At 43.6% G+C, this 19,928-nt stretch overlaps 1 protein-coding gene across 4 annotated transcripts in view; it reads right to left on the bottom strand.

Moving 5' to 3' along the window:
* PUS7 (pseudouridine synthase 7) overlaps nt 1–18,498 on the bottom strand; it is a 45,342-nt gene extending 26,844 nt beyond the window's left edge. Inside the window, exons 1-6 of one of the 4 annotated variants that reach the window (XM_054018255.1) lie at nt 18,397–18,498; nt 12,910–12,991; nt 7,854–8,240; nt 2,798–2,882; nt 2,574–2,675; nt 1,502–1,646 (exon numbers count right to left, since the gene is read on the bottom strand). In XM_054018255.1, the coding sequence (XP_053874230.1) occupies nt 1,502–1,646; nt 2,574–2,675; nt 2,798–2,882; nt 7,854–8,212 (691 nt within the window). In that variant the 5' untranslated portion in view covers nt 8,213–8,240; nt 12,910–12,991; nt 18,397–18,498. Of the gene's footprint in view, nt 1–1,501; nt 1,647–2,573; nt 2,676–2,797; nt 2,883–7,853; nt 8,241–12,909; nt 12,992–17,692; nt 17,780–17,827; nt 18,062–18,396 lie in introns of those variants that run through there. The other 3 variants (XM_054018246.1, XM_054018263.1, XM_054018270.1) reach the window with 3 other exon arrangements.
* Between the last annotated feature and the right edge of the window lie 1,430 nt (nt 18,499–19,928).

Raw genomic sequence — 19,928 nt, 5'->3', positions numbered from 1 at the left:
CTTATACTTAGAATTTTACCCTAATATCTAACCCAGGGGTAGGCAACCTATGGCACAGGTGCCGAAGGCGACACGCAAGCTGATTTTCAGTGGCACTCACATTGCCTGGGTCCTGGCCACTGGTCAGGGGGGCTCTGCATTTTATTTAATTTTAAATGAAGCTTCTTAAAGATTTTAAAAACCTTATTTACTTCACATACAACAATAGTTTAGTTATATATTATAGACTTATAGAAAGAGACCTTCTAAGAACGTTAAAATGTATTACTGGCACGCGAGACCTTCAATTAGAGTGAATGAATGAAGACTCGGCACACCACTTCTGAAAGGTTGCCGACCTCTGATCTAACCTAAGTCTCCCTTGCTGCAGATTAAGCCTATTACCGTATATACTCGTTCATTAGCCCGTTCGTTTATAAGCCAACCCCCCAAAATGGAGAGGTAAAAATAGCAAAAATTGTATGACCCTTTCAGAAGCCGACCATATATTTCAGGGGTTGGAAAACTTTGGCACCCGGCCTGTTGGCTGGGAACGGCGAACCGCGGCCACAGGGAGCTGAGGGGCTCCATGCCTGCAGACGCTCCAGGTAAACAAAACGACAATGTATTAGATAGTCAATTAAATGATTCCATAGAGCAAGGGTCGGCAACCTTTCAGAAGTGGGGTGCCAAGTCTTCATTTATTCGTGGTAATTTAAGGTTTTGCGTGCCAGTAATACATTTTACATTTACAGGGGCCGGTGGTTGGGACCCCAGGCCGGCAGTGGGCTGAGCCGCTCAGCCCACTGCCGGCCTGGGGTTCCATCCATCCAGGCCAGCAGCGGGCTGAGCAGGGCCGGAGGCAGGGACACCAGGCTGGCAGCAGCGTGCCACAGTAAATCAGCTCGCATGCCGCCTTTGGCACGCGTGCCACAGATTGCCGACCCCTGCCACAGAGTTTAAAATCATCAAATTTTGGTGTAGACCCGTTTATAAGCCAACCCCCGCTCTTTGATGCATCACTTTTTTACCAAAAATATTCGGCTTATGAATGAGTATATACAGTACTTTTTGTCCTACCTTTAGTGGACATGGAAAACAATCAATCAATCACCCTTTATAATAGTCCTTAACATATTTGAAAACTGTTATAGTCCATCCCCCCGTTCCCCCCCACACACACGTCTTCTTCAGGTACTAATACCTCTCACTTACTATAAACCCAGTAAAACAACTTTACATTTGCTACTCAATTTACTTGATTAGTGGTTCGAAGAAAAAAAAACAAACAAAAAAACCCACACTAATATCTTTTAGCATACCCAACAGGTAAGCCTCATGCCCTGTGCCATTTAGAAGTAACATACTGGATGAATCGGTACAGAGGTATGCAACAGCCTCCAAATCCAAATTATAACATACTCCCTTGTCTGAAGTATTACATAATTTTAGTTAAACATTTTGTTTTTAAATTGTAGTTCAACTTTGCAATATGAAATGATGGTGACAGTAACAAACTCACTTGCCAGCGCTTTCTTTCCAGCAGCATGGTAAGCAACGATGTATTTTTTCCCATCTCGGTCCTCTGTTTTCGTCTCTAATCCAGGAAACAAGGATTTCACAGCGTGGTGAATAATAGTTCTTTTTTCTTTAGTGTCTTCAATAACCTACATTTAACAAAGAAAATTGTCTCACAAAAATGGTCCTTTTTTTGGTCTTGTGTACATATCTTTTTGTTTGTTTTTAAACACAAAAACAAATAATTTTTCTGTTCAAAAACCAACCTTAAGAAAACATTGTCTGACTATGCTTTAAAGGACACATTCTACTTGCTATAATTAATTCATAAAGAGATATATACATAACTCCACTACAAACCTTGAATCTGATGTTTCAAAAATAAAAACCACAATGACATTTTTTAATTTACCGGTTTAATTCTTAGCCAAATTTCACTGCCTGAATGGTGAGTATATCCAAACTGTGTGTCTTTAGTGCACATCTGTATAGAAGCTATACAACTAGATGAGAAGAAATTTTTTTTTAATGTAGGAACGCTTATTAATCCTAAACCAAATTTTTGCCCCTAAATCAGCTCAGCAGTTATTCATATTTGTGTTATTTAAAAATAGCCACAAAACTCTTCTTCCTCTTGTACCTTTTTTCTTCTTATTGTGGAAGATCAAATTCACTGTCTTCTATTAAATCAGCACATGCTATCCTTGGAAACATTCTTTCATCAAAGTGCATGTTTGTTTAATCCCTTGTATATAATCATTCTATAAAATACTCATACACTGAAAACCCAAATACTGCATTAGCCCTAATCCTGCGAACACTTAGGCATGTGCTTAATTTTATGCAAGTGAATAGTCCCAGTGAAACCACGGTTAGTACTCACATGCATAGTTCAGTACACTTGTAAGTCTTTGCAGGATCAAGTCCTAAATTTACAAGTTTTCAGCATCACCTATTCTGATGTAAAGCTCAACAAACCACTTGTATACCTAGCATTTAGTTTTCATGCACACACCCATCTCCTTCCCCAAAAAGGATATGTTAACCAAGTCCTTTGTATCGTTTTACCATTTTACCTCTATGGCAACACTGGTTTCTTTGTTCTTAAAAAGTTGGAGCTCTTCTAAATGCTGCTTGTCTTCATTTGACAAAACTGTAAATATTTCTTCTGAAGGATCCTAATATATATATATAAAATAACAGTAACTCTCACACAGTCAGAATAAGTTTTCATTAGTGATTTAATTTAAAAAAAAAAAAAAAATCTTCTAGCCATTTCTGAAAGCTACTCAGAATTTACCTCATCATCCACTGGAACAGAAAAGTCATCTAAATGGCTTATGCGCCCATCTTTTCCTATTTCATGAACGACAAAGTCTGAGTATCTAACAGAAAGAAACACAAAGGGTTAAAAAACAGACAGGGAAGACTAAAGGCTTCTGTGAACAGAATGCTATTTTCTGCTATTTTCCAATAGACTTTATTCAGTTTCTAGATTAAAATTTCAGCCATCTACTAAAAGGCTTTCTCCCCTCCACAGAAAATTACCCAAAAGACACACTAGATACTTTCCAGAATCATCTTCAATCGTCACTTGAAAACTCAATATGAAAATTATACCTATTTTTCCCCTCCATAGTAGAAGCACAAATATTGGTTTGTTACTGTAGAGTTATTCATGAATATTAAAGTCACTAGCATTTAAAAAGAATCATAGAAATGTAGGACTGGAAGGGACCTCAATAGATCACACAGTCCAGTCCCCTACACTGAGAAAGGACTAAGTGCAGTAACTCCTCACTTCACGTTGTAGTTATGTTCCTGAAAAATGCTACTTTAAGCAAAACGATGTTAAGCGAATCCAATTTCCCCATAAGAATTAATGTAAATGGGGGGGTTAGGTTCCAGGGAAATTTTTTTCACAAGACAAAAGACTATATATACAGTGTGTGTGTGTGTGTGTGTGTGTGTGTGTGTGTGTGTGTGTGTGTGTGTGTATATATATATATACACACACACACACACACACACACACACACACACACTATAAGTTTTAAACAAACAATTTAATACTGTACACAGCAATGATGACTGTGAAGCTTGGTTGAGGTGGTGAAGTCAGAGGGTGGGCTATTTCCCAGGGAATGCCTTACCGCTAAATGATGAACTAGCACTCAGCTGAGCCCTCAAGGGTTAACACATTGTTGTTAATGTAGCCTCACACTCTACAAGGCAGCATAAATGGAGGGAGGGGAGACAGCATGGCAGAGAGACACACCTTGTGTGAGAGAGAGAGAGAGAGAGAGAGAGAGCGCGCAATGCGCATTGCCCCTTTAAGTACACTGACCACACTTGAAGTACATTGCCTTTTTAAGTAGATCAGCAAGTTGAGACAGCAGCTGCTGCGAGCAAACTCCCTCTGTCCTGAGCCCTGTTGTGTCCATCCCGTTCCCCCTCCCCCACTCTATGGAGATGGGGAAAGAGGGGGCAGGAGCAGGGGGAGGAGGACACCCTGACATTAGCCCCACTCACCACTCCTCCCCCCGCCCCCTCCGCACAGCAAGCAGGAGGCTCCTGGGAGCAGTTCCAAGGCAGAGGGCAGGAGCAACACATGGCAGTGCAGGGAGGGACAGCTGAACTGCCGGTAATTGATAGCCTGCTGGGTGACTGCAGCACAGGGAACTTAGGGGAATGGGGAGCTAATAGGGGGGCTGCCAGTCCACCCTGGTTCCAAGCCCCCACCAGCTAGCTCCAATGGGCTGCTCTTTCTAGCAGGCAGCTGCCAAACAACATTATAAGGGAGCATTGCACAACTTTAAACAAGCATGTTCTCTAATTGATCAGCAACGTAACAACAAAACAACATTAACCGGGACGACTTTAAGTGAGGAGTTACTGTATTATCGATAGACCATCCCTGACAGGGGTTTGTCTAACTTGTTCTTAAACACCTCCAATGACAGAAGTAATTTGTTCCAGTGCTTAAATACCCTTAGGAAGTTTTTCCTAATGTTGAACCTAAAGCTCCCTTGCTACAATTTAATCCCATTACTTCTTGTCTTGTCCTTTGGTTCAAAAAAGAACTAGATACGTTCATGGAGGATAGGTCCATCAATGGCTATTAGCCAGGACAGGCAGGGATGATGTTCTGTTTGCCAGAAGCTGGGAATGGACGACAGGGGATGGATCACTTGATTATCTGTTCATTCCCTCTGAAGCACCTGGCATTGGCCACTGTTGGAAGACAGAATACTGGGCTATATGGCCCTTTGGTCTGACTCGATATGACCATTATGTTCTTCTGTTCAGTGGTTAAGGAGAACAATTCAGCACCCTCCTTTTTGTAACAACATTTTACGAACTTGAAGACAGATATCATGTCCCCCACTCAAATCTTCAATTCTCCAAACTACACAAACCCAATTTTTTCCATCTTTCCTTACAGGTCATGTTTTCTAGACCTTTAATCATTTTTGTTATTCTCCGCTGTACTGTTTCCAATTTGTCCACATTTTTCCCACACAATACTCCCGGTGAGGCCTTATCTGTGTTGAGTAGAGTGGAAGAATTACTTACTTCTTGCTTACAATACCCCTGCTAATACACCCCAGAATGATGTTCACTTTTTTTTTTTTTTTTTTTTTTTGGGCAACAGTATTACACTGTTGACTCAATGTATTTAGTTACTTAGTTTGTGATCCACTGTAACCCCCAGGTCCTTTTCTGCAGTACTCTTTCCTAGGCAATCATTTCCCATTTTGTATTGGTGCAATTGATTATTCCTTCCTAAGTGTAGTACTTTAAATTTATCCTTATTGAATTTCATCCTATTTAATTCAGAACACTTCTCCACTTTATCAAGATCATTTTGAATTCTAATTCTGCCCTCCAAAGCGCTTGTAATCTCAGTATTATCTGGAAACTTTATAACTGTACTCTCTATCCCATTATCCAAATAATTTATGAAGAAATTGAATAGAACCAGACTTAAGACAAATCCCTATAGGACCCCACTTGACATGCCTTTCCAGCTTGATCGTGAACCACTGATAACTACTCTGAGTACAGTTTACCAGTCACTAGTGCACCCACCTTATAGTAGGTTCATCTACAAAGGTATCAGAGAAGAGAAAGAGTATATATAAATTAGGAAAGACAGGGAATGTAAAAAAAAGTTATTTGAAATTACAGGAACGGTGCAAGTGGACATTAAAAAAAAAAAAAAAAAAAAAAAAAGAGGGTGTGGGTCAATTCTTGAGCCTTCCTTTACAGATCACCATTTTAAACTATATCCTGACTTTCATCTATTTACCCAAGAATTTTTATAAACAACAGTAACGAGATAATTTGATCTCTATCTGTCATTCACACAAAGAAGCAAGCAGCCTCTCCCTACTTCCCAACAAAGGTAAGAGCAGATCACTGTTGTGAATCTTCATGCTACTGAGGCCTCCTTATTTAATCAAATATACTATAACATTTATTAGTGTAATAAGTAGCTAACTAGGCTCCTCACATAGATGAACAAAGTACTTTATATAATGTATTCTTTGAATTGGTTGATTACTTGCTAAGTTGCAGAGCTCAGAAATTTACTCTCTCACCTATAGTTGTTAATAAGAATTTCAAAGATTCTACTGTACTATTATTTCATGAATTAGTACATTAACTCTGTCACTTCAACCAACATTCTTCAGTGCTAGCAGTACATTATGGCTCAACTCATTCTTTTCCCAGGGAGAATGAGTCAGATTTCTGTTCACAGCTCTGTGGGTGGAAATACAGAGAACTCCACTGAAGTAAGAGTTCTTCTGGATATTCACTATGGTAGCAAAGCAGATTCTGATCCAGTCTTTTAAAAAAGAAAAAAAAAAAAAAAGAAAAAGAGAGAGAGTGAATTGGTGCCAATAGAGGGAACATAAAGGACTTTCTTTCTACATTAGTAAAGCCAGGATAAGTTGTATTTTCTAAAATAAGAATTTTAGAACAGCTGAGAGAAAAAGCTGTCAACTGATTGTGAAATGCTGAAAGTAAGATGGGAAAATGAGGCTTCACTGTGAGATGTTTCTATTGCATTACATCCAAAATCCACACATGAACGTATCACACCTCTATAAAGTCACGTCAGTTTGGCAAAATACCTTCTTTATTATTTTCCCATAGACACTATGGTGAAGGACACATTACAAATGCCTCAGTTAGATATGCTTATAAAAGTCACAAGGGTCAAAATGGGGGGGTGGAAGGACCATAATGAGACTGCAAACATCTCTGTCAAGACAGTATCAAGGTCATGTTTTGCCAACTGAGTTTAAACGTAGAGATGTGATGAATCCACATTTTTTAATTTGAACAAAACTATCAAACACTTCTCACTGGTATTCACCCAAAACTGAATGCAAGTAAGTGAGGCTGTCGTTATCTTGCCAGATCTCTCAAAAGAAACATCTTTCATATGGATAAGGAATAGCCACCAATAAATAGGGATAACAGAGTGTCTTTTTTTTTTAAGATTATGTTGTATCTGCAGTTTCAGAGAAAAAGTGCATAGCAACGTCTATTTATGGTAAAACTATGTACATACAGGATGACTTTAATTTGAAACTGATTAGGCAAAAATATGTTTAAGTGATTTGCTGAATTGGTGCAATAATTTGTGCACTGTTTCTTCAGAAAGGTTCTGAATTTATATTTTGAGATTTCTGGTGAAAGACAGTATTTATTTTAAGTAAGAGTTAAGAATGCTGTGTTATAATGAAATAAGAATAAGGAGTTTATTATGTAGACAGTGTGATTTGTGATATCCTCAATTATTTTCAAGTTCTTTAGTTTTGTACATAATGTTATAACTGTCAAGATTTATAAATTTTAGCACCAGAAGAGACTATCAGATTATCACATAGCAACTTTAACTTGTTTTTTCAAAAGTTTTTTGACTTTGGGATCATAAATATTTTGTCACGTCTTTTACATAGATTAGCGGTACTTTTAGTGTGCATAGTACGTATTGTAACTAGATTGTATATTTTGTAAACAGTTGGCCGAAAGTAAGTCAATTTGCAAATTAATATAAGATTATCTTCCTATCATTTAGAGTACCTTTTCTCAGTTTTATTCAGCAGAACACAAACACTTTAGAAAGGCACCAACCATGTACAAATTGAAGCTTTCTCAGAGCCCTAGTTTTAAGAAAAGAAAGCAGTGAAGCACACCTGCAGATAATCCTACTGTATGTTGATACGTGTTGGTGTTATACCAGAGATGATGGTATCTGACGCCTCGGCTAAACAGAGAAGGAAAATGGGGAATAATTGCTAAGGAATTAAAATACAGCGGATTGCAAGATGAAAAGTTACCTCTCTTTTAAGATTCCAGAAAACCCTTTGTGAGAGCTAACAAACTTTGTAATGCCAACATCAAGTTCTATTAGTCCATGCTTCATCATGTCTGCAAAGCTCTCTGGGTCCCCTTCTTCATCACTTTCCTCAAGTTCATTATCTTCTTCCTCACCTTCTTCATTCAGAATTATATCATCTTTCTTGTCCTCAAGCAAAGGTTTCCCAGGTTGTTCAGTTACAATGTCAATGCTTTGCTCAGAATTGCTTACTGTCTTAGAAGACTCTTCTGAGATCTTTTGCCTTTTAATTTCATCCACATTAGCCACATCATCCTCAGAATGAGGTCGTTTCAAGGAGGTCATTTCTACAGCTTCCATGTCGAAAGGCACAGAGCGGTACAAAGTCCTGGGGAGGAGAGAAAGGACGATTTAAAATGGTGTATTTCCAAATCTTTTTGCTTTTTAAAAAAATTATATTTTTAAACATGCAACACACACAAACCAAACAAAAAGCAGCAAATTCTGCATCAACTTATACCTGGGCAACCCCAGATTCAATGGATTTGCACAGGTGTAAGTTAAACTACATGCAAAGATACAGCTACCAAGAAGATACACTCGGCAAACTCAGTAGTCTCAGTAGAGGAACAATGCAGGGAAGGGGGAGTAAAGGATTAGGATTAGAGATCCTGACTGAGAAAGACAGAAAAAGCGTTCCTGACAAACAATACATTGTGTCAGGCTCAGGCCTGGTCTATACTTAAAAGTTTTGCTGCATAGCTACGTTGATATAGAGGGTCAGGGGGTGGGGGGAATCACACCCCTAACCGACATGGTTGTTCCGGCAAAAGCTAGGGCTGGCCTTACCATGAGGCGACCTGAGGCGGCCGCCTCATGTGCCAGACTGTGGGGGAGTGCCACTAGGACCCAGAGTGTAGAAAATTGTGTCTGCTGCTGGTGCATATGTATTCTCTCTGCTCTAGATGCACAGAGATGGTGGAGTGCTGTGCTGGAGGAAGGAGAGCACAAGAGACATAACAGGCAGGCAGGAGAAAAGGTGAGAGGGAATAACAGAAAGCAGCAGGAGCTGCAGGGAGAGAGAGGAAGGGGGACCTATTATGTATCTCCCTAGCACCCCCAGGAGCCTGAAGTGATTAACATCAGCTTCTCAGGGAGCTTTCTGTTTCCTGCTGCTTCCCTGAACCCACTTGAGGAGAACAGGCAGTCAACTGAAGTAGCAGGAGCCAGTTAGGCCCTTAAGACGCTGATATCTTCCCTCACTCAGGCCCTGCTTATTTGTCCCCTTCAATTGAGTGCTGAGAGGCACTATAGCTGGCTCAGAACAGCAGTCATGAGTGAAAGAAGAAAACGCCCCTCTGGGGCAGCATTCAGAAAAAGAAAGAAAGCAAAGGAAGCTTTTCTGTCTAAGCAGGAAGGAGCATTCCTGAGATAACTAGACACAAATGTTCACGGTGAGCCTTCCGGCCCCACCGAGGATGTGAGTGGTGAGGAGATGCCTGATCTTCCAGTTAGTCAGAGTGCAGGTGACCTGGCAGCTACTGCAGCATCCATACCTCCATCTCAAATGGATGTAACCACGCACATTCCTGAAGAAAAGTGTAGATCAGACAAGAGTGTGGTGGAGGTGCAAGAAACAGCTGCTGCTGAGTTTAGTTCCTTATGTCTAGATGATCCAGGACTGTGGACCCACTTGAGCAGTAGCCTGAGGGACTTCCTTGTAGGGCATGGGCCACAGCAAGTGAAAAACTTCCCCAAACACAATGAAAATAGAAGTTTCCATCCAACACATTACTGGTGTAAAATCCCCAATGGTGACAAAGTGGAGAGGCCAGGGCTTATGTACTCAAAAACCCAGAATGCTGCATACTGTTCTTGTTGCAAACTCTTCCAGTCTAATGTTCCAGCTACATTGGGTTCTACAGGAATAAAGGACTGGAAAAATCTGGCTAGAAATCTGGCATGCCATGAGAAGACAGCAAATACACCAGAGAGCATTCGATAGGTGGAAAGAGCTTGAGATGAGTCTAAGGTTAAAGGCTACCATAGATGATCAGCATCAAGAGAAGATTGCATCAGAGTCTCTTTACTGGCAAAATGTTCTGAAAAGGCTCGTTGCCATTGTGAGAATGCTTGCTACCCAAAACCTAGCACTGCATGGCACTTCATATCAGCTGTATGTGCCAAACAATGGAAACTTCCTTAAAATTGTGGAGCTGATGGCTGAGTTTGATGCTGTATTCCAGGAGCATCTAAGAAGAGTCACCACCCAAGAAATGTACACACACCACTACCTTGGAAAAACAATTCAAAATGAGATCATACAGTTACTGGCAACAAAAGTCAAACAGAAGATTGTGGCAGATCTGAAGTCAGCAAGATATTACTCTGTTATTCTGGACTGCACATCTGACATCAGCCATACAGAACAAATGACTTTAATGGTGCATTTTGTAACAACAACAGAACCTAGTGACAATGTCCCTGCAATGGTGACTGTCAGAGAGCATTTTCTAGAATTTATTGACATTGATGATACTGATAAATGTGCTTCTTAAAAAGCTGGAAGATACGGGATTTGCGATAGCTGACATGAGATGTCAGGGCTACGATAATGGTGCCAACATAAGAGGAAAAAATAGAGGAGTGCAGACACAGATGCAAGAGTTAAACCCTTGAGCTTTTTTTGTCCCATGCAGTTCTCATTCATTGAACTTGGTGGTCAGTGACGCAGCATCAGCTTCTAGTGAGGCTGCTGAATTTTTTAATGTAATTCAAAGCATCTATGTATTTTTCTCTACATCAACAGCAAATTTTGAAGCAACATCTGGGAACATCCTCTCTGACACTGAAAGCATTGAGTGCCACATGATGGGAAAGTCAAGCGGGGGCGATAAAGCCTATCAAACACCAAATTGGGAAGATAGAGGATACCATAGTTGCCATTATGGAGGATAATGCTATGACAGGAACTGTTCATGGGAGAACAGTGGCAGAGGGAAATGGAATCACCAGAAACATACATAACTTCACATTTCTGTGTGGCTTAGTATTGTGGCATGATATACTGTTTGAAATAAATGTTGTAAGCAGGAGACTCCAAGGTGTTGACCTTGATATATCTGGAGCAATGGAACAACTAGACAACGCAAGGTCATACCTACAGTCTAACTGGTCAGATGAGGGATTTCAAAACGTTGTGAAGAGAGCACAGAAGTTGCCAGAGGAACTTTACACTGAAGCTATTTTCCCACTCATTCAAGAATACAGGAGTCACCGAGGAAGACGACATTTTGATTACGAGGCACGGGATAATCCCATAAGAGACCCCAAACAACAATTCAAAGTTGAATTCTCTAACCAGGTGCTAGATTGTGCAATACCGTCAATTGAAGAACGTTTCTCGCAGCTCAAGGAACACAGCAGTATATTTGGGATGTTGTATGATATTCCCAAACTCCTCACTATACATGAAGAAGACCTACACCAGCAATGCAGGGCACTAGAGACAGTGTTGACACATGATGACATGCACGATATTGATGCGAGTGATTTAGGTGATGAACTGAAAGCCCTTTCAAGATACATTTCAGCAGGATCAACTCCAAAGGCTGTTCTGGAATATCTGTGCACAAATAAGATGACCACCCTCTTTCCAAATGCATTTGTTGCTCTGGGCTTACTTCTAACACTTCCTGTAAGAGTTGCCAGTGGAGAACGCAGCTTCTCCAAGCTGAAGTTAATAAACACACATCTACGCTCCACAATGACACAGGAGAGGCTGGCCGGCCTTGCAACCATCTCAGGAGAGCATGAGCTGGCCCAGACTGTGGACCTTCAGCAGGAAGCAGTTCAAATCTTTGCAACCAAGAAGGCATAGAAAGCACCACTTTGATTATTCAAACAGATAAAAATGCCAGTGTTTACTATGCAGACAAGAAAAGTTACATTTGCTGTTCAGGGGTTTGACAGTTAAGTGTTACTTAAAATTTTTGAACAAGGCATTTTAAGTTGATAGTTCTCTTTTATTGGGGTACGTAGCAGAGCAGTACCATGAGAGGAGTAGAACAGGAAGAAGGCAGAATTGAGACCTTTCAAAGTTTTGGCCCAAGCGAGGGGGCATGGGGGCATCATTTGAGCTCCCCCACCTCAGGTGCCAAAATGTTGTGGGCTGGCCCTGGCATAGATGCAGTTATACTGGCAAAAAAGTCCTTTTGCCAGGATAGATCATTTCATTTAGAGAACTAGTATAGGATATACCAGCAAAAGAACTAATTTGCTGGTATAAAATGTTCCTCCAGTCAGGGGGCTTTCCTGTATTGCTATCTTGGTATATTTCTACTGGCAGACATTTTCTAGTGTTGACAAGGCCTCAGACAGGAAAGGACAACTTCCAGAAAAGACTTTGGGGTTATATAAGGAAATTAGAGTGAAAGGATCAGGGAAGATACACTGTACCCCACCAAGGGGAGAAAAAGCGTTTTATGTTTGTCTTTATGAAAGACGGGAAGGAAGGTGGTCACATTTTTAGGTAGCATCAGTTTTTCAAAGTTTTCCAGAATGGGTACTCCTGGAATCTCTCCCAGCTGGCACTGGAGAAGAATGATGCAATACCTCCAGCAAATCTGGACTCTTCTCTTGCCGGCTCTCCTTTCTTCATTATTTTCAACTGCTATGATAGTGCCAGTGCTCAACTATCATACAGCTGTCCACATGGGCTTTGCTGCTGTCAATTTGGGGCCTAAGAAGCCTCTAATCCGTATCTCACTACAGCTAAATCTGACTACTTTGTATTATTTCCCCTTCCAAAAAGATTTCATCCTGTATGCATCAATAATTCAGACACAATGGTTCAATGCGCTGCTCCCTCCCCCGACGCCCTCCCATCTGTATATTATTTCATCTCTTCTTTTCCCAGAAAAAGCTCCTATTCTTCTTCCTTAACTCACACAGTTCTGACCAATGAGTCTCCAGGGGTGAGGTAAAGGAAACCCTGAGAGGGGAGGGAGTGAGCAGGGAGTGAATGAAATAAACCCTGGAGGGCTGTATCTACTCACTCTTGTGGAACTGAGCACTTGATTCTCTTCACTGACTGCTTCAGTGTCCACTTGTGGGCCAGCAGGAACAGAACTTTGCGGGCTAGAGAAGAAAGGGATAACTGTTTGAAATTATAATTAAAAAATTATTACAACACCTAGGATGTTAAATGGGTCAAAAGTTCTTTACAGATCCCAAGATCTATGGGATTGCCTCAAAGTACTTGGGAAACCCCCACAGATCTGGAATATTATGCTCCTTACTCATTCCAGAGGAATGGGAGTATGGGGGGGGGGGGGGGGGGGGGGAAGAATCACATACCCCCACTGATTCTATAAAAACTCCACAAGCTGAAATACACAGATATTCCTAGCCCTTCTGTGCAATTTTCCCCCATGGAAGCAGCAAGCCGACCCTGAACTTGTGGCTCAGTGTTTATGATGCCTATAAAAGCTCTTTCCACACTCCTGAATGTAAATTATCACCATAAATAGAACACAAATAGAGGTAAATAAGGTACTTTACAAAGGACTTCCTAGTTCTGTGCATCATATTATAGAAAGGATATTATGTAACTGGATAACAGTTAAGATTAAAAAAGAGCACTGATGCTTAGATATACAAAGAAGCTGAAAAAATAGTTTTGTATTACTAATAAGATAAAAAACAAAAAAACACACTCATAACTGGGATGCCTACAGAAGTTGGATGCCATGAAACTGTAAGAGAATCACCACAGAAACTAAGAAACAGCCAGACAGAAGTTAAGAAAGGCACAGAAAACAGAAAAGAGACACCACGCAGAATAAATACTAGCGAGTTAGGTGGACACATCAATGTGGACCTTTATTAACCTCAGTGCTAGCCTATAATAAATTAACTTACTCAAGTACTTCAGAATCTGCAACAGGTAACCAAATGCAAGGCTAGCTCAGATGTAAGGCTAGCTCAGGGTTTTTGATTGATTGTTTGTAGTAGTTATTTCTTTTAAGGGATTTGTATGTGAGTTTAGTGCTTGTGAAAGGTGCCAGATTAATAGCCCTGGAGATCAAAATCCCCATAACTGTACACAGAACAGATACAATACCTGGTTCCATATATCACCCCACCAATATACACACAGATTTTTGAAGAGAGAACAAAAATCATTTGTTGCCAGTAAAGAGTTCAGTCAGGTCACAAACCAATCTTCTAGAAACTTCTTCAAACATTAGATAACATCTCCCACTTGAAAATTTTAAAAATCTATACTTTAAGGAAGACTAACATTACAGGTTAGTAATCTTGTCACCTATTGAATTGTCAGCTGTCCTGAAACTGACCATAACTAGCCATGCATAATACAAGTACTCTCAGAAATTTAGACATTACAATCACTTTTCCAGCCACTACTTGTTTCTCCCTAATTAGATTTTAACATTTTCTTTAGCTCCAAATATAAATATAGCTGTAAAAATAAACAACCAAAAGGATTGTATTAAGTTACAAATAAATCAGAGAGAAAGCTGCTTCACAAACATTTAAAATAATCAACTCAAATGAAGAACCAATAAATAAAACAAAGATTGAAGAAACAACAAAAGTGAAACAAGAAAGGGATTGTTTATTATTATTATAAAACTATAAATAATAACAACAAATAATAACAAAGGAATAAAGACCACTAACGGAAAGAGTGGAAGAAAGCAAGCAAAATAGAGGTATCAAACCATGTATTTCTTCATACCTTTCAGTGGATAACATCAACTTCAATCTGGCCCAAAATTTAAACTTTATAAAAAGCTTTTATAAAATCATAACCAATAGAAGTGATTCTACTTTTAAAAATTCTTATTAAAACTATTTTAAAATCAAGTTTTCTGTAACATTGAAATGCTAATATCTAGGCTACAAACTGAAATTACACCCATTTAAGAAACTGGTTTCTAAATTTATGTAGTTAAATTGGTGCAAACTCCTTGTATAGGTCCTCTTAAATAGGTTTAAGAGAGGCTGATATTGATTTAGCTTCAGTTGATTACCACAGAAAAGCTGCTCCCTTTCCCCTTTCATCCCAAACCCCTCCAGCTACCAAGCATTTACATGGCAGGGCTTTTGCTAATATCTGTAGGAGATAAGAGTGTGTCTGTTAACTGTGGCTAGGTCTACACTACCCGCCTGAATCGGGGGGGGGGGGGGGGGGGGGGGGGGGGGGGGGGGGGGGTGGTATAGAAATCGATCTCTCGGGGATCAAATTATCGCGTCTCGTTGGGACGCAACAATCGATCCCCAAATCGATGCGCTTACTCCACCAGCAGAGGTAGGAGTAAGCGCCGTCGACGGGGAGCCACGGAGGTCGATTTTGCCGCCGTCCTCACAGCAGGGTAAGTCGGCTCCGATACGTCGAATTCAGCTACGCTATTCGCGTAGCTGAATTTGCGTATCTTAAATTGACCCCCACCCCGTAGTGAAGACCTGCCCTCAGATTCCCCCCTCCTGAGGAGGGGAGAGGGGGCAGTGCTCACCACTTACAATGCACTGAAACCTTGCAGGGCTACAATCCACTGGGAAGCCTGCCAAAGGATGTTGACCTATTAGTCTGTTAAGTATCTGTTAGGTGTTTCTAACACTCTAAAACACACATACACCCCTGACCCCCTACAGATTAGACTTTTATCATAGATTGCCTAGTCTAAGAACAGGGGACAAACAAATACCAATTGGAAAATGCTGTTCACCATATGAGAAAATATTTGAAAAATTAATTACTTGAGGGACTAGATGGCTCAAAACTGATTAAGAGAAAGACAGTCTTTCACTTGTACAGGTCACTAGTGAGAAAAGGTGGTTACAATTTGACAGCTGTTTGATTGTCTTAGTCCAGGTACCAGTGGACTGGTGTTCACATCACAGAGCCTGCACCCTTGTTGGCAATTTCAGTAAAGGCCAAGGTTTTATGGAGACTGAACTATCCCTTCATCATTAAAAGTATGGGGCTCTTTTATTCCTTGCCAATGAGTAAACTTATGCTGCTGTGCTTGCGCTGTATCTGTTCTGTAGATACACAGGGAAATTCAATCAGGCACTTTGCACTTTAAAAAGATAAAATGAAGAATGTTAACATTCATATGTAAAGCACAGAGCAGACTCTCCGTCAAATGAAGCAGGAAATTAGAAAAGATAGTAAATGGTATCATGGTAGAATGATACAGGAGGATCTAGGAAGCAGATGCCTCAGTCAACTGCAGGAAACAGTGTGGCATCCATAGAATTTAAACATTATACTTAGCAAGGATGGCCCAAATATTGCCCAACTAAGGGGACCATGGCAAGCTGCCAGGTGTACAATTGCTACTCCTATATTATCAGGCCCGCCGATGGAGGGGGCAACAGGCGCAACTGCCCAGGGGGCCGGGCGATTTAAAAGGGCCACCGCTGGCAGCTCAGCAGGGCTAAGGCAGGTTGCCCGCCCGCCCTCACTCTGAACCACTCCCGGAAGTGACTGATGCCTCGGTGTCCCCTGGGGAGGGGGTCTCCGTGCGCTCCCCTCGCCCCAACTCTGCAGCTCCCATTGGCCGAGAACAGCGGCCACTGGGAGCTATGTTGGCGATGCCTGCAGTCAGCGGCGACCCCCTGGGTCCCCACCTAGAAGCCGCTGCCAGAGGGGTGTGACGATTGCTTTTGAAAGCCACCTGAGGTAAGCGCCAACCCCCTGACTCCCTCCTCACCCCAACCCCCTGCCCCAGCCTAGAGCCCACACCCCCTACTTCCTCCCAAAACCTACACCCCAATTCCCTGCCCCAGCCTGGTGAAGTGAGTGAGGGTGGGGGAAGAGTGAGCCACAGAGGAAGGCGGATGGAGTGAGCAGGAGGCGGGGCCTCAGAGAAGGGGTGGGACAGGAGCATGGTCCCAGGGATGGGGTGGGGCAGGGCAAGGGTCTTGGGTTTGCATGATTAGACAGTTGGCAACCCTACTGGCTGGGCATATGGAAGCCCTAGCCGTGCCGGAAGAGCATGTCTAGCAGCCCGCTGGGCACCAGCACTACCCAAATGTCAGGCGGACTGCATCCGTGTAGGAGTGGCTTGTGCATGCGTGGGGGCCCTTTGACTGTTTGGAATTGCTGTTGGCGGGCCTGTATATTTTATAAAACAGACATGAGTTCAGTTGTGTTAATCTTTTCTAAACAGATGCAAGTGGCTAAAGATCCCAGCATGCAATACTCCATGCTCTGGAAACCACTTGGATCAAAAATAGAGCCAGGATGATCATTGGGAGGGATCTGAGCCCCTCATTCAGTGAGGAAGGGCAGCAGGCAGCTGATTACCTACAGACAGATTTCCGAGGGGGGCGGGTGGGGGACTCGAGGAAGGAAGGGAGGAAGGAAAACAAGGTAAGAATGGATGATTCCAGAGGGGATGGGATCTAAATTGAGGCCTCTGGGCCCTAGCGCTGTATAGGCAATTTACACTAGAGAAGTTGGGTTACAGCAAGGCTTAATGAGGGTGGAGAGGAAGTTTCATTTCGGAGTAGGAGAGTTGTTTTAATCTAGCCCTGGCCACGGAGGAGCGCAAGGCAGGATCTGTCTGTACTCTGTGGGCCATGGCTCCGCACTGAAGGTAAGGGCAGCCATGGGGGTGCGGTTAGAACTCAGTGGGCCATATTTTTGTTCACCCCCGCGCAGCTGGCAAAGGGAGAGGGGCAAGGGGGGTAACTATGGGCCCGCCCAACACTGATGAAGAAACCGGGCACAAACTTCCCCACAGCCCCACGAGAGGAGTCTGGGAGCCATATGGAGCATACCAAGGCAGGAGGCTGCGCGCCTACCTGGGGAGAGGCTCCTCCCGCTTAGGGCAAATAGTCCTGCGGGCGAGCGTTGCCCTCCGGGCCGCGTCAGCTCCCACGCGGGCGGCGGGGCAGGCAGCCCCGAGGCCGGGCGAGGCGGCGGCGGGGGACGCTTACCCGGAGCTTGACACTGCCGGTAGCAAAGGAGAGCGAGCGGCAGGAGGCGGCGGCCGCAAGGAGTCAACAACATGGAGCGGGTCCCCGGCCGGAGGTGCGGGGCTGGCGCACGTGTCCGCCCTGGGCTCGGCCTCTGCAGCGGGCGGCCTCAGTCAAGGCGCTGCTGCCGCGGCTGGTCTGGGCCGGAGCGCGCGTCTGTGACTGCTGCTCCTGTCCGGAGCCGGGGGAGGGCGCAGGCAGGAGACAGCCCCCTTCTCAGTGTCATCAGCCCAGCCTCCTGCAGACACCCACCCCGGCCTCCTCCCACCAAGCCCGGCCTCCTGCCCTTCGGATGCCGCTGCTGCAATGAGCCGGGTGGCCCAGCCTCCGTTCCTGCTGCAGCCATTTCGAGGTAGCAGAGCAGCTCCGCCCCGGAGGAAGGGTTTTGCTGCGTGTTTCCCGGAGACATTTACAATCTCCTTCTCCCTCCTCTTCCAGCTTGTTTAAAAACGCCCCCACGCGCGCGCGCGTCAGTTCTGGGACAAAAGCAAATAATCCCCAGATGCTCCCACGTGCAATTTATTTGTTACCAGTTCAGGCGGCGCGGGGAGCAGGGAACATCCTGGCGGCCTTGTCAGTGCTGCAGCGGGCCGGTGTGTCTGTAAGACCCGTTTCCAGTATTGACTTTTGCCAATCGGATTCAGTCAAAGCCTTTTCCTTCCTTGGCGCTTTGTGGGAATGGTTTAGCCAGCACAATTTAGCTGTCGCGCAGTGCGGGGAGGGGAGGTTGTTAAAACAAACAGCATGAAAGATTTCGAATGTCTCACTGGCATGAGCGAGAATTAGCAGGTGGACTTTGAACAATTTAACCCCGTCGATGAAGCAGTGTGAGCACGTTACGGAGTTGGCTAAAGGGCTAAGTCCAGTTCCCAGTAAAGTCAGTAAGAAAACTGTCAGTCCAGAGGAGGTGGGTGAGGTGATTCCTTTTATTGGACCAGCTTCTACTGGTGAGAGAGACAAGCTTTCAAGCTTACTCAGAGCTCTTCTTCAGTCTGGGAAAGGTACTCAAAGTGTCACTGCTAAATACAAGATGGAATAGATTGGCATAAGGAGTTAACACATGTGTAAACTACTTATGCTAAACAAGCTGTTCCAACTTGTACTTAGCAGTGACACTCTAAGTGCCTTTCCCAGGCCTGAAGAAGAGCTCTATGTAAGCTTGAAAACTTATCTGTGTCACCAACCAAAGTTGGTCCAATAAAAGATATCACCTCACCCACTTTGTCTCTGTTATATCCTGGGACCAACAGGGCTAGAACAACACTGCATACAATCTAGCGTTTTTGTCTGTGCACCACTGCCCTCTCTAGCCCAGCATATAAAACAGGCACAAACCCTCAGGCTGCCTTTAAAAGGAATAAAAACACCTGCATTCAGAGCAGCAACACCTGAGTTCTGTCCCCATTAGGGGTATACGTCTCCAGGGCATTGAAAACCTGGGTCTGTGGGACATGAGCTTGTGGACTCAGTGTTTCCAAGTATGAACTTGAGTGGTCACATTGCATTATAAGAATGGGCTTAAAATTGCTGGACCTGGGGTACATCGAGCAAGCTCCCAAGACAAAGCCTATGTAGTTTGTGTTGTGAGGCCTGGGGTGGTGGTCTTCAGAGCCCAAATGTCTATACAGCTATTCTTAGCGCTGTAGCATGAGCCCCAGTCTGTAGACCCAGGCTCTGAGACTCACTGCTACGGCATCCTGCTTTCTATATAGATGTACCTGTAGCCAGGGCCATCCCTAGCCATTTTGGTGCCCTATGCAGCCCCCCCGCTGGGGGGGTGTGGAGCCCCAGGCCTCTGTGGGGGGGAGGCTGGCCCCAGGCCTCTGGGGGGGGCAGGAGCAGGCTTGGGGGGCAGAGGGAAAACCACCCCCCAGCTCTCACTGGTGGCACGGCTGGGAGTGGCGGCATGGAGTGGGTTTGGGGCCAGGTTGCTCCACTTATCGCCGCCGGTGAGTGCAGGGCATCCTACCCCTGCTGCAGTCCTCAGGAGAGTGGAGGTGGGGGTGGGAAGAGGCGGGGTGGGGCAGGGCAGGGGCTTTGGGGAAGGGGTGAAGTGGGGGCG

This window comes from Malaclemys terrapin, chromosome 1 (assembly GCF_027887155.1).
Source record: "Malaclemys terrapin pileata isolate rMalTer1 chromosome 1, rMalTer1.hap1, whole genome shotgun sequence".
Classification (NCBI taxonomy): domain Eukaryota; kingdom Metazoa; phylum Chordata; order Testudines; family Emydidae; genus Malaclemys; species Malaclemys terrapin.
Note: the sequence above shows the minus strand (reverse complement) of the source record. Positions and strands in the feature narration are given on the sequence as shown.